This window comes from Lissotriton vulgaris, chromosome 3_1, assembly GCF_964263255.1.
Source record: "Lissotriton vulgaris chromosome 3_1, aLisVul1.2, whole genome shotgun sequence".
In the NCBI taxonomy this organism is placed as follows: domain Eukaryota; kingdom Metazoa; phylum Chordata; class Amphibia; order Caudata; family Salamandridae; genus Lissotriton; species Lissotriton vulgaris.
This window is the reverse complement of record NC_141689.1, coordinates 2,081,444,219-2,081,458,748: the sequence shown is the minus strand read 5'-3', so window position 1 is coordinate 2,081,458,748 and position 14,530 is coordinate 2,081,444,219. Positions and strand designations below refer to the sequence as shown.

The 14,530-nt window shown below is 45.3% G+C and overlaps 1 protein-coding gene across 1 annotated transcript in view; it reads right to left on the bottom strand.

Annotated features, from left to right (window-relative positions):
• Nucleotides 1-2,661: 2,661 nt before the first annotated feature.
• Nucleotides 2,662-14,530, bottom strand: part of PPAT (phosphoribosyl pyrophosphate amidotransferase) — a 335,241-nt gene continuing 323,372 nt past the window's right edge. Inside the window, exon 11 of the mRNA XM_086962610.1 lies at nucleotides 2,662-3,820. Within this exon, the coding sequence (XP_086818736.1) occupies nucleotides 3,642-3,820 (179 nt within the window). The 3' untranslated portion in view covers nucleotides 2,662-3,641. The remainder of the gene's footprint in view (nucleotides 3,821-14,530) is intronic.

Below are 14,530 nucleotides of genomic sequence, written 5' to 3'. Positions count from 1 at the left end.
CTAGATATTCATAAAAAGAAAAAAATGTACAGCACAGAAAGAGATGGGAGGCTGAGTTGGGGTGTACATTCACAAAGAATGCAGACATATGTACAACCGCACATATCTCCTCTAGAAGCAGTGTAGAAAAAACGAAATAGTTCTATACTGGTAGTACACCCCATACAAATTGAATGAATGGGATAAACATAAATCACAGAAATGCTGGTGAGAATGTGGGGAGAATTGTACTTCAACCCATGTATATTATGGCAATAGAAAAGCAAATGTTGGTAGTGGTGTTTTCCAAATAGGAAAGGAACCGCACTATCACTTATTAATTTGTTTGAAAAAAGTCAATTGGGCTATTAATATACTCGACCACCTTTAGTTGAGGCGGAGTGCTATGTAGACCACTGTCACACTATCAAGAGTGACTATTACCAATCCACAGCATCGGTAAGACAGAGTATGCACAATAGGGTCACGTGAAGCACAATCCTAAGCAGATGTAAAACAAGTAATCTGCAATTACAAAAGTTGGGATAAACAGCTGCTCTTGTTGATTCTCTTTTATGAAGCCTTGTGAATAAAATGAACACACATGGACTATAGTTGGTTCTGTACCTTATCTGGAAAAAAAGTTTCATTGTTTATTTCAATTGGATTCTATCCAACTGTTTGTCCCAACTTTTGTAATTACATATTACTTGTTTTACATCTGCTTAGGATTGTGCTTCCCGTGACCCTATTGTGTATATTATGGCAATGCCTGAAGATACAAATGTTTTGAAAAGAACTCCTAGATGTAGTTGATGAAATGGTCCAGGCATCCATTCCAAGGTTACCAACATACACCGTATTGGGACTTCAAAACAATCAAACGTTTCTTCCTCCTCTGGATGCATAACAGCTGTCTGGAACTTAATTCTGATAAATCAGAAATGTTGGTGTTTGGTACACCTTCCACTGTCGATGCCATGAGACTTTGGCCTTCCGAGTTGGGCAGAGCAACCACCCCTTCAACTTTTGTGAGGAACCGGGCGGTCTCATTGGATACGGCGCTGTCTTTCATGTCCCAGGTGCAGAACACTGCTGCCATCAGTTTTGGGCATTTAAAATCATTAGAAAGTTCCTAAAATACCCTTCCAATGTCAGTCGGAAGAGTATTGCACACGCATTAATTACTTCCAGATTAGACTATGCTACCATACTCTATCTGGGAGTCTCTCTGGACCTGCAGCTCGGCTTGTTCTGAATATTTTAAAAAGAAACACCATTAGGCAAGGCCTAAAGCAACGTCACTGGTTGTCGGTTAAATCTAGAATCAAGTTTAAAACACTTATGGTTACGCAAAGAGCTTTTCATCAGAATTGTCCTCAGTATATTTAAGACAGGCTCAAAAAATATTTTCCTTCTAGGGCTCTTTGCTCAGCTAACCAAAATCTAGATCTGGTGGTAGATCTTTTAATTTTTTAGCTCCCAGTCTTTGGAATGCTTTACCATTATACCTTTGATCCATTCCGATCTAAAGTCTGTTTAAGGCCCAGCTGAAAACTTTACTGTTCCTAGAAGTGCTATTCTGTTTTTACTTTCATTACCGACATAGCGCCAAGACGATTCTAATGAAGCAGCAGTCGTGCTCTATACATTTTTCCTAATTCATGTATTAATTTATTCATTCTCCATTCCATGAGAGGCTGGCAAATGGTTTACTTTGTATCTCTTAAGACAAGGGATATCACATCGTTGTGGGGGGGAAAACGAAGACCCCATACATTATAGACTGGTTTAGTACTGAATGTGGGAAACATTAGGAATAGAAGAGGCTGACCATGTATCTTGAGAAGAAACTGGAATTTTAAGAGGTCGACAGGGCCCCCATCCTGAGATGGTTACAGTCTGATCTAGGGGAACTCCACTGTCTGAAATACCTCAAACTCTTGAGAATAATTCCAGGTACGCTCTTATAAAGGCAGGGGACATAACGTTTAAGAGGCAAGCACCAACTGTGAGCTGACAAAGGAAAACCAGATTATGCACTAAATAGGTGGAGATTTATACTTTGACGCCCTTCCTCTCACATGTATCCATAGCACTTGTTGCTATCAGTAATTGAGAAGGCACCGCTGTCCTCGCAGCCCATGCAAACTGAATCAATATTTGCACGTCCAGGGTGACTGGACTGCATCAGATGAGTTTAAACTTTTAAAATAGAATAGCTTATGAGCATATGTTTAAAAAGTCCTTGCTCAAAGTAACGGTGAAGGTTTCGCGTTACTTTGAATACTAGATTAGACTGGGTTTCTTCGTTTTCCGTAATTGCAGGTGCAGCTAAATGTATGTAGCGTACATTTGTTTCCATTTGCCAGACTAGTTAGTATTCAGATATCTCCAGATTCATCACCCCACGAGCCAGAGGTTAGTTAAACTTACTTTGAGCACAATAAGTAATAGATCTACAGCAGGCTGACACCTTTCTAAATCACGACTGAATCTGCAATAAAAAGAGTATGACTGCCGTCCCAAATTACATTTTCCAGAATCACTTGGTTACGAAAAGTACAATTTTCAGGCTACCTTCCTACATGTGGCACTGTAAATTTAGATTAAAAGATGACAACATATTTAATTTACTACACAGAACGTTTCTCGATGCGCAGTCACAAACATAGACGCACGTTTTCAGTTGGATCGGTGTACGGTTTAATTAAAGACAATACAAAAATAAACCGCTTACTTAGTTAAAGATCAACAAAGCAGAATTGCCTCTGCCAGATCAAAAGATCAAAGTTATGTTGCTTCACAAGTGCACTGTTGAGTAGAACAACATTTGCAGACACACATACCAACGACAGCTAGACTGGCATGACCCTGGGATCTTTGAAATACAAACACAGCAATAATAGCATTCTTTTCAATGTGAATAACTGAATAACCCACACACGCACTAAGACATTGTACACTGGCCAATGTGACATGGATTCAACAATACTCTCTAATACCACATCATTCTCAGCCCGTCAAGTATCACTTATAAGTCAAAACAAATATATCAACGGCAGTTTAACACACGTGTACTGGCTACAATCAAAAATATATAGTAGGGCTGGAACGAATATTGTCTACTTTATTGAAATGGACCATCCGGGACCAAGTAGTCGCGCTCTGAAGGGTGCTTGTGCGGTATGCAGCATTACATAAAGTATAATCTTTGTTTTATTGAGAGTCAAAGCAACTACCATATTTTTTTACGTGTATGTTAGATGCGTTGGCACCCAAGGCAGTTTCAACACAGCCCACCACATCTGTCACTGCCTCCACAACTCGCTTGGAGGCACACAGTCTTTCACAAATCTCCATAACGAAATTCAGTCTGACACTGGGTAGAAAAATACTACGATTTTAAAGCCAACATATTGCACGTTTTAAAACGTATCCATTCCTTGCCCAGTGGCCAGCACGGTTTTCTTGAAATACGTGGAGTACTGGGACACCTCTGTCCGCACGTGTGTTGAGCGCTTCACTCCACAATTGCTAAAAGTCTACATTTTGGTTTTATTTCACATATGAATTGCGGCCTCTACTGCACGCCGTAGTATTATCCCCGACTTGGTGGCAGTCCTTTTTTTCACCGGTTCAGGGAGCAGGAGCGTGGCCGGTCACCATTCCAGCTCCACCGGGTACTTCCCAGTCAGGCACGCGGTGCAGTGGCCCACGGAGCCCGCGTGCCCGTTGTTGGTGTTCAGGTCGTCGTCTTGCTTGTCCTTCACCGCTTTAATGCCTTGGCGCACTGCAGAGGTCAAGCCTTCGACAGATAGATAAACAACGCTGTTTGCCCCTGGAAAGGAACACAAGGCAGCCTTGAGACACACAAAGGACCAAATTGTACAGAAGAGATTTTAAAACTTGTTTATCTTTGTTTAGCTAGTGTTGAGGGAGCTAAGGCAGAGGCGCGAATTATGAACTGTCAGATCTGTGTGATAATACTTAGGTATACAAATGCAACTGAGTAATACAATATGCAGTGATTAATTGTGCACAAGACCTGGTTACAATAACTTTAAACGTATACACTTACCTATCTAGTTGTGCTTTATGAGCAAGACTGATTTGGAGTTATTCCTGGGCTTGATCTTTTTCGCTCACACAAGGAAAATCCTAAGCACATGCACAAAGTTTCTGAGATAGTGCTTTCACGTTCCGTGTATGAAAGATGGGTATAAAGTGTACTTGAATGGCAAAACTTCATCAATACCTAGTTACTTATGTTCAGTAACACCTTGTCTGATAGAAGATATCTAGCCGCAGACTCCTTACTTTAGAATTATCCCCAGGTGTAAGATTAGATCGGAAATTTTTCATGAGCAGTACCCCTGCACGCTGGTAGGTGGTGTGGTTCGGCTCCAAGTGGTGTCATCAGTGCTGGAAGGGACGTACGTGGTGTCTAAATAGAAGCTACCCCAGCATGCAGGCGTCCGTTTCTTTACACGACTTTCCATGCCAGGAGCTTGGAGCCATGAAGAACACGGACCACTGGTTTGGAAAACGAGAGCCCTGAAACGGTGAATCCCAATCACTAGAAATCCGTTTGATGAGTGCGCAGGGTGGGTGGGTCGGTAAGGAATCTGCGGCTAGATAGAGTCTCTACCAAATAAAGCGTTAACGAAGGCAAGTACCTTATTCATCTAATTGAGACTTCTAGCCACAGATTCCTTACCTTAGAATAGATATCCAGCAATACCTTCCTGGAGTTGGGTCTGCGAAACAATTTTGCATTAAAACGTCCTGCAGGACCGAACGGGCAAAGAGCCCATCCTGACGGACCTGAATATCCAGGCAGTAGCACTTGGTAAACATGTAGAGAGATGCTCACATTGCTGCCTGGCAGATATCCAGGAACGGAACTCTGCATGCCAATGCAGTGATCGCTGCCTTGGCTCTGGTGGAATGAGCATGAAAACCCTGACGGGGTTGCTTTTTGGCTAATGCGTAGCAGATTTTAATAGTCCGCTTTCTCCATGGAGAGTTGGTCACACACCCAGAACTCTTATGTACGGTCAAGGTAGAACAATAATGTTTTTTTTGGTCCAGTCATTGAAGTTGCTCCTCTTCCTTCGAAGGATGTGGAGTAATCACTTTGGCAAAAAAGAAGCTCTAGGACGAAGAACAAGCTTGTCTGGGCAGGTGTTCAGGTATGGAGGCTTGGATGACAAAGCCTGAAGCTTACTGACCCTCCAGGCAGATGTTATTGCCACCAGGGAGCGCACCTTATGAACGTCCGGACTAAATTAAGGTCCAACTGAGGCATGATGAAGGGTGAAGGAGGAAACCTGTTGCAAATCTTTCAAGAATCTATGTACAATAGAGGATTTGAAGAGGAATGACTGGTCAGGCAACCGCAAAAAGGCTGATATAGCAAAAAGCTAACCCTTTAAGGTGCCAAGAGAAGAGCCCTGCAGGGCAAAGGAAAGGATAACGAGGACGACCTGAGGGGGGAGGTGGGGGCAGAAATAGGATTAACCTGTTACTCGCACACCATGCCACAAACCTGCCCCAACGGCAGGCGTACACCGGGGATGCTTGGATACCAAGATAACATTGCAGACTTTAGGTAGTAGGCCGAAAGCTGTCAACTGTCCCCCCTTAATCTCCAAGCATGATGGCTGAGCAATGACAAGTTTGGGTGGAGAACCCTCCCCTGCTGCTGCGACAGAAGATCCTCCCGAAGGGGCAGTCTGATCGCAGGACCGATGGCCATGGTAAACAGCTAGGGATACAGAACTTTCCGAGCTCAGTCCGAAACCACAAGAAGACTTGGGCCCCGTCGTTCCCGATCTTCTTGAGAACTCTGGGCAGGAGTGGTGTGGGCAGAAAGACATACAGGAGGCCTGAGCTCCAATCGAGATGAAAATCAGCTCATGAGAGCTGCCTTGGAAACTCCAGCATGCAGAACTGCTGGCACTGCATGTTCTTGGCAATGGTGAACAGATCGAACCAAGGCACTCCCCACTGGTGAAAGAAACCTTTCACTACATTCGAATGGAGATGCCACTCGGGATTCGCTAGACACTGCCAGCCAGACTGCCTGGAGCTCCAGAGGTTTGATGTGGAGTCCAGGTTTCGCCGGAAACCACAGGCCTTTGATCTTCACATCTCCCAGATGGCTGCCCCATCCCAGGAGTGACACATGTGTCACCACTGTCATATCTGTCTAGGGAAAGGAGAGGAGTCTGCCGCTGACCTAATCACAGTTCGTAAACCACCACTACAGATCTTTTGCAGGTCCGTCCAAGACCTGGACCATGTTGGAGAGATTTCCCTGATGCTGCGCCAACTGGAACATCAGGTCCCGTTGCAGAGCCTGCATATGCCAGTGGGCATTGTCAAAATCAGGATGCAGGAGGCATGAGGCCCAGCAGCCTCAGAGTTAATCTCACAGAAATCCAGGATGGAGCCTGAAATATCGGTATCATAGCCTGACTATCCTGGACTCGTCGTTCAGGAGGATAGGCTCAAAACTGAACAGTCTCCAGAAGAGCCTTGATTAAAGGGAGCATATGAGAGAGTCAGGTGTGACTTTAGAACGTTGACAGTGAACCCCACGCATGCAGGAGACCCGCCATAGCCTGGAGGTGGGAGACGCCAGCCTGGGGTGAGCCCGCCCTCAACAGCCAGTGTTGAGCTAGGGGAAACCTGGCACCTCCGATCTCTGCAGGTGAGCTGCAACCAACGCCATCACCTTGGTGAACACCAGAGGGGCGCAGGTAAGCCCAAAAGGGAGCACAGAAAATTGCAAGCGTCCACCAGGTTGCAGGACATACTCAAAGCCACGGTTAATTGGATGTCCGAGAACTCCTTAAAAATCAACCCGGACAAGACGGAAGTGTTGCCCATTTCCATCTCGAGCAACCCCTGGAGCGAGAAATTCTGGCCTGTGGAGCTGGGTGTGCCTCCGAAACCGGCGACTGCAGTCGAAAGTCTGGGCCTATACGTGGATGATAAACTATCCATGAAAAAACAAGTCACTACGGTAGTGGATACTTGTATAGGCCTGATACGACAACTAAGGAAGATCTCTGCATTACTCTCATTTTCCACCTTGAGACACGTGGTCTCAGCCACAATCCTGGCTAGGCTGGACTACGGAAACTCCCTGTATATAGGTTTACCCCAGCGGTTGCTGGATAAGCTACAGGGGGTTATGAATGATGCAGCCAGGCTGATCTATAAGAAACCCAGAACTGCCCACTCTTCCCCCCTGATGCAGGAGCTACATTGGCTCCCGATTCGGCAGAGGGTTGTATTTAAAGGATTGTGCATCGTACATAAGGCGCTGTATGGTAAAGCACCAAGATATTTGAAATCCCGCCTATTCCCATATATACCGGGCAGGACCTTGCGCTCGTCGGACGCTACCCTCTTGTCCCAATCCCGTTTCAAACTGGCCACGGTGGGGGGACGTGCTTTTTCCAACACACTCCCAGCTTTGTGGAACAAACTGGCCCCAGAACTTAGGAAGGAATGCAATTTGCTATCCTTCAGGAAAAAGTTAAAAACTGTACTGTTCAAGCAAGCATGGAGCAGCCTCTAGGCGCACTGCTGGGATCAAGTAAATGCCATACCTCACTACGTAATCTGGACAAACAGCGCTTAGAGACCCCGGTGGTTATAACGCGCTATACAAGTTAAATAAATAAATAAAATAAATAAGTGCTCGTGACCCACTGTGAAAGGCAGGAAACGTCAGTTGGCAGGCAGGACTGGAATGTGGAAATTTGCGTCCTGCAAGCCCAATGCTACCATCCAGTCTCCTGGGTCCAGAACAGACACTACTTGAGCAAGCGTGAGCATTTTGACTATCTCTTTCTTGAGGTAGAAATTTAGAGGATACAGGTTTAGAATAGGATGAAGGCCTCAATCCTTCTTGGTCACCAGAAAGTAGTGGAAATTGCAACCACAACCTACTTCTGGCATCTGCATGATATCTATGGCTTCATTGGCCATCAGAGCCGTCACTTCCTGGAGGAGCAAAGTAAGATGGTCTTCTTTCATCCGGTCGCAAACAGGTAGTATCGGTGGAGGGGTAGTCATGAAGGAGAGGGAGCATCCCCTCTGGACAATTACATAACCCATTGGTCTGATGTTATAGACCTCCAGCAGGGCAAGTGATGGCAAAACCTGATCCCACTGGTTTTGGAATCTATGGCTGACTGGGGAAGGTGGGGACTGCCCAAATCTCTGGCTGCTTGGCCCATGGTGTCTCTGGGTACCATGTCATCAACCACGTAGAGGTAGCTGGGAGGGTATAGACTAAGCTGGAAGCCCCATCCGTGGCCACGAAAAAAAGTAAAAGGCAGATTGTGGATGGCAAGGTGCCATGGAAAGGCCCAAGGACCTGGCTGTAGTCATGCCATCTTTAAAGCACTCCAGCACTGAATAAGCCTGGTCTCCTAAGAGACAGGAGCCATCAAAGGGCATCTCCATTAGTGGTGCTTGGACATCCACTCAAAAGCCAGGTGTTCTCAGCCAGGTGTGGCGCCATAAGGGCACCGACGAGGAAACCACTCTGGCCAACAAGTCTGTGGTATCCAGTTCACATGCGATTGTGAACTTAGCTGCTTCACTCCCATCAGCAAGAGCCTTGGAGAGTATGACCTGGGCCTTTACCAGAACCATAGGCAGCACCTGCGCAACAAATCTCTTAGAGCATGGGATTAATGACCCAAAAGACATCTAGTGTTCATGAACTGCAGTGCCAGGCTAGTGGAAGAAAACATCTTCTTGCACAAGGTGCCCAGCATCTTGAAATCCATATTCACTGGGGCAGTGGGGAATGTGCTAGGATCCACAAGAGGGAGAGGCCTGGACCACCAAGCTATCTGGGGTATGGTATTATGTGAGGAAATTGAGGTACCCTGGGGCAGGGATGTGGCGGCGGTCAATAGACCTGTTCACAAGAGGCCCTGTGCTGGGCTTGGGCTAGGTCACAAGCAGGACGTCTGTAAGAGCTTCATTAAATGGGTCAAGTGGTTCCGAAGTTGCTCCGCCCAGATGAAGCAACTCTATCAAGACTGTTGACTTGACTGCTACGAGTGTAGGCTAAGGTCTAGGACGTTGGCTGCCCTTCTCACCACTATTGCAAATGCTGCTTCTTCCTCTGTAGCCATGGTAGGGGGATAAAGCATGCCAGTATCTAGAGAAGTGTACAGTCCACTGGTCTCTACCAAGTCCTCACCTCAGTCCATGTTTGGAACTAAAGGCTGGTATTCTTCAGGGTCCATCAACTCCTCCCAATGCTCCTCGAGTCCTATCCCATAGGAACAGGACTCAACACTCCAGCCTGGAAGGGATGGCTCTAGTCTGCAATGGACGACACCCCTCCAGCTCTGTCCGAGATGGGAGTCAGAATGGGGACAGCACCAGGAGCGTCGGCATTGGCACCAGGAAGATCGAGAAGGTGTGTCCAGCGCCGGTCCCGATCCATCCGTGGATCGAAGGGGCCCAACTTGAGCCTAGGGCAGAGCCATCTGTGTGGAACTAGTAGGGACTTCTCCCGAACTTGCAGGGCCCAAAGGCGCACCAGTGGGAATGAGAAGTTCAGGAGTTTTGAGGCCATGCACCCATATTTGAAGATGAGCAGGCGGTCGCTCCGGCTCCTGAAAAGTTGGGGAGGCACAGAGGAAGCACAGAGCAGGCCCAAGCTCTGGCTCAACTGTGGAGCCAGGCCTTGAATGGCGATGCTCCCTTTTCTGTCGATGGATAAGCTGAAGTAAGCTTATTACTATTCTTGCCGTGGGACTTACCATAGTGACCAAACGACTGAGTGCGACGAAGATCTTGGGCTCTGCAATTGATACCGGGACCATCTTCTCGACCGGGATTGAGATGGTCGTGAAGTCACACCGCTCCCTCAAGGCCTTCGGATTCATGCCGCAGCAGTTGGCATAGGTCTTCAAGTTGTGGTAGTGCTTGAGGCATGTCCGGGCTCATCACCGACATCGATTGGTGACCGGTGCCGCAGGGCTTGAAGCCGCTCTTTCTAGACGACATTCCTGCCACACCTGGAGAAGACTTTCTCAAAAGACTGACAAGAAGAGAAAAGGCTAGCCAAAAAGTGACTAGAGGTAGCGCTCTCTGGATTTGCGCCGATCGGCGCGGAAAGACAAGACATGACATCATCATGCTGGAATGGCACCCATATAGACAGATCACTTCCAGTGCGGACCACACCAACAATGCCACGCAGATCGGAACTACACCACCTACCCACACGCAAGGGTACTGTTCCCCAAAAATGTCCAGATATAGTCAGACACCTGGGGAAAAATTCTACGGTAAGGAATTTGTAGCTAGAAGTCTATCAGATGCATTGTAGTCACCGTAGACGTTTTGCAGAGTTCATGAATTGGGCGGTAATGCGATACTCAACTGAAAGTCTATAATAATTTTTTTAGGGGGTGATAGATGTAAAGAGGACAATTGTATTTAATATGTGGTTTGTGTGTTTCTGGAGTACAAGAAAGTCGAATGACACTGATGCAAATCATTTTCAGGTTTGGCTTGACTGCATGCGCCTCTTATATGTATTGTTATCAATTCTTCAAAATATACACATAGGGCGCTATGGCTTCGCCCAGATGAGTACTTCTCTCACTCCTCATGCTATTGGCTATTTGATGTATTTTTCTGCCTCCTATGGAGTACAAACACTGCAATGCAAAAGGGACTATTTTACATCTCAAATTATATTGAATCACAAAGTAAATTTTTATGTCCTGCCTGCATGGTAAACAGAAACTCGTCCTATTTTGTTCTGTTTTTCTCCACTGCAACAGGTTTTGTTTAATGTTCTAGTCTGGTCTTGCATTTTGCCTGTTGGACTGCTCCCCTCAGCAGATAAATAAACAATGGGAAAGCAATCGGTCTGGTATTAATAAGCTAACACAGGCATACACAAATGTTGTTTGCATACCTTCACACATTAAAGCCAGATCACTGTCTTTGCCAATGCTTGTTGCTTCCAGTGAGCCCTAGTTTATTGTGAAGCTAAGTGAATGGCAGGACAAAGATCATCTCCTGAGCCCTTATCAAGACTGACAGGGTGTGTTGGAGGATGACAAGAGCTCCTACTCTCCTGTTCCCCATGTGAGATTCCATCAATCTGGTGGACCAAACGGAGCTGTCTAGCTCAGAAAATCCACAGTGTCAGCCCTAGTTTAAAGAAGTACATGCATTAGTGTCAGTAGAAATCCCCATTGGCCTGAGGTGGGGTCTGAATTTCTCGTCCTGGGACCGGAAAGGCTCCTTAGGAGTCACCTCTAATATATTTGGGCGGAGAAGAGCCTCTTCAATTTTTATGAGGTGCTCTTCCTTATACGTGTAAGCCACATCTTTGAATACAGTGAGTGAACCCACATCTCTGAATAGTGTGAATGAAAATAGATCAGTGCTGGATCACAGTCATTAGGGCCCATCTTCAGAAAATAGAACTGCTGTACCCATTAAGGCTAACCTCTTGAGTCCAAACAGCACCTGTTCAGTTGGGGAGATCAATTTCTATGCCAAAACCAAAGCTCTGCATTTTCAAGGAATATTCTTCTATAGATTTCAATAAGAAAGGAAAAGTGCCAAATCAGTTATAAAGGCGTGTTAGAAAGAGATCCTCCTTGCAAGAAATCTAGTACCTGTGTAATAGGAAGCGGATCACAAGACCATATACACATTGAGAAAGTAAATGTATGAGAAAGAGCATCTCCAAGGCAACAAACAAGATTTGGGATTGTCAGCCCGTTCCATGCCTGTTAATATTCTTCAATAAACTAGTTTTGATCAAGATCCCTTCTTTAGCTTTGAATGGGTCCGAAATATTCTGTATAGATAAAGGGGATATTTTGGATCATTTGGAACATTTTAATCATTTAAATCTCCCAAAGGGGATCTATGATGCATAGCATTAGATGCAAAATAATGTTGAACTATTGGGCATATAGGCCCAAAAATATGTTTTAAAAAACAATTCTAATTACCTCACATGATAGGAACATTTTGACAGAATACCCTGAGTATTTGGCGAGAAGCCCAATGGAGTGAGTTAAAATGAACTCACTCTCAAGAGGAAAGTATTCAATTTTTTTTTCTTTTTCTTTTTTGTCCTTATTTCACCTTAAGCGTCTGCAATTTTGCACAAGGATCAACTTCCAAGCTGGGCACCCTGGATCCATGTTCTTGCATCGCTATTAGGCCGACCAGGCCAGCTTCTTCGTACGAGGCTTGGTGTAATAATTGGACTGTAGAGAAGTTAAAACAGCCTCATTTCTGTACCCCAGCTAGATAAAGGTACCCAGATGTTCCCCTCCCCTTGGTCCAGTCTTGCCATACTCAATACCGCTCTCAGCCAGATCTCATTTTGCGGAGGCTCAGTCTTTCCACATCCTGCAAATCTCTCTACGGGCCAATAATGTCAAGCAGAGGAGTAACCCAATTGATTTATTAGAGAGTCGATTTGTAAGATTATTTTCAGTACCAAATACAACTAAAGACAAGGTAAGACTGATTTTAACTTTAAAGATTACCGCCAATGCCCTCTCAATATTCTCCCAGAAGACCTTTAGGTGTACACATTCAAAAAACATATGTAAATAGTCGTCCTCCCTCAGACCACACCTCGGCACTTCGGAATTGAATTTTGGGCAAACCTAGCAATCTTCTCAGGTGTGTAATATAATCTGTTTACCACAAAAAAGTGATTTTTCTTCAAAGAGGCTGACTTAACGTATTTATATAAGTTGTAAAGGGAAGAAAAAAACAAAACAGAGGCATTCTCCAGGATTGAGGAGTTCCATACTGTGTAAGGAGGGGGAAGATCTAAAACGTCTGCATCTATTGAGGCCCTATACCATAATCCTACCTCCTTTTTATGGGGTTTACATTTTGGAGTTTGTTTTCTATCTCCCAGTTTCCACCTATAAGGTCACTATCACCCGCAAACCAGGAACATAATTGCAAATATTTGAAGCGGGAAAAATGTTCCCCTATTCTCCCCTTTAACAACTCCCATGGAAGAACTCCATCCGAGGATATAAAATAGGACCAGATAGCAATTTCCGCCCTCCTAATAGGGATAGCCAAGATATCATTCAGGCAGTCGGGCAGCCCTGGGGAGTCCCAATAGGGGCTAAATCAGAGTAGTATCTAATTCCCCACTTCTTCAAAATTTGCCATAACATGAGAGCTGACTATTACTTTTAAACATACCTTTTTAAAGAATCTGGGAGCGCCAAATTTGTATAAAAACCCTGTATTACCTCCCTCGAGTTGGACCATGGTAGTCAAGATTTTCCCCCAATTAGAGCCAGGGGGGCTAGAGAGAAGGCAGCGAATGCTCTTAAACTGAAAAGCCAGAGAATAAAGAAAGACATCCGGGAGAGCAAGGCCTTCCTTGACTAGCCTCTGTTTTAACTTCTTCCAAGATAACCTGGAATTTTTATTGGCCCATATAAAGCTCCCAATCTTACTTTGGATTTTACCCAGTAGTTTTCTAGGAAAGTCTAATGGGACAGCACCTAATAGATATGTCAACTTTGGCAGTATAACCATTTTAACCAGGTTGACCCTGCCGAAGATAGTGAGGGGGAGATTCTGCCATTTCAGGAGGAGATGGTCGATTTCCTTAGAAACTTTCTTCAAGTTAGTCCTGGGGATATCATCGATATCGTGTGTTATAGTAATCCCCAGATACTTTAACTCCCCGCAGTGCCTCCCAGTATATCCCTCAACGCCCTAACACATAATCTCGGTCTCAGATGGATTGCCCGAGAATCCAGAGTAAAGGCCAAACTCCGCCAAAGTGTCCTCCACCCTGGGAAATACCTCAGCTGGATTGCTGGTATAGACCAGCAGATCGTCGGCCTATAGGGCCAGCTTACAATTATAGTCAGATATCTGAAATGGGGTGATCTGTTCGAGTCTCAAAGCTTGAGCCAGAGGCTCAATATAGATATCAAACAGCAGGGGTGATATAGGGCACCCCTGCCGCGTTCCCCTTTCAATACTAAAGCTTGGTGTCAATAATCCATTAAGAAGAATAACAGCGGAGGCCCCCGCATAACATCTAGTAAGAGTATTCATAAACAGAGGACCAAAGCCCATTACCTTTAAGGTCTCCCAGAGAAATAACCAATTAACACGGTCAAATGCCTTGGCGGCGTCATAGGCAGCCACCGCCAAGGGTTCCGACCGTGCCACCGCCAGATCGATACACCCAATTTACTGTAAGGTTTGCTCCTGAATGTACCTTCCAGGCAGAAAGCCCTTTTGGTCTTCATTAATCAATTGAGGCGCTACCCTGCCAGAATGCTAGTGAAGATCTTATAATCTGCATTCAGCAGGGATATAGGTCTATACGAGTCTGCTCGGAGGGGGTCTTTACCCGGCTTCAAAATTAGCACTATTATTGCTTCTTTCCATGACGGGGGATCTTACCTTCAGGGCTATAAATAAAATTAAACTACTCTCCGAGTCTTGGCACTATTGCATCTTCCAAAATATT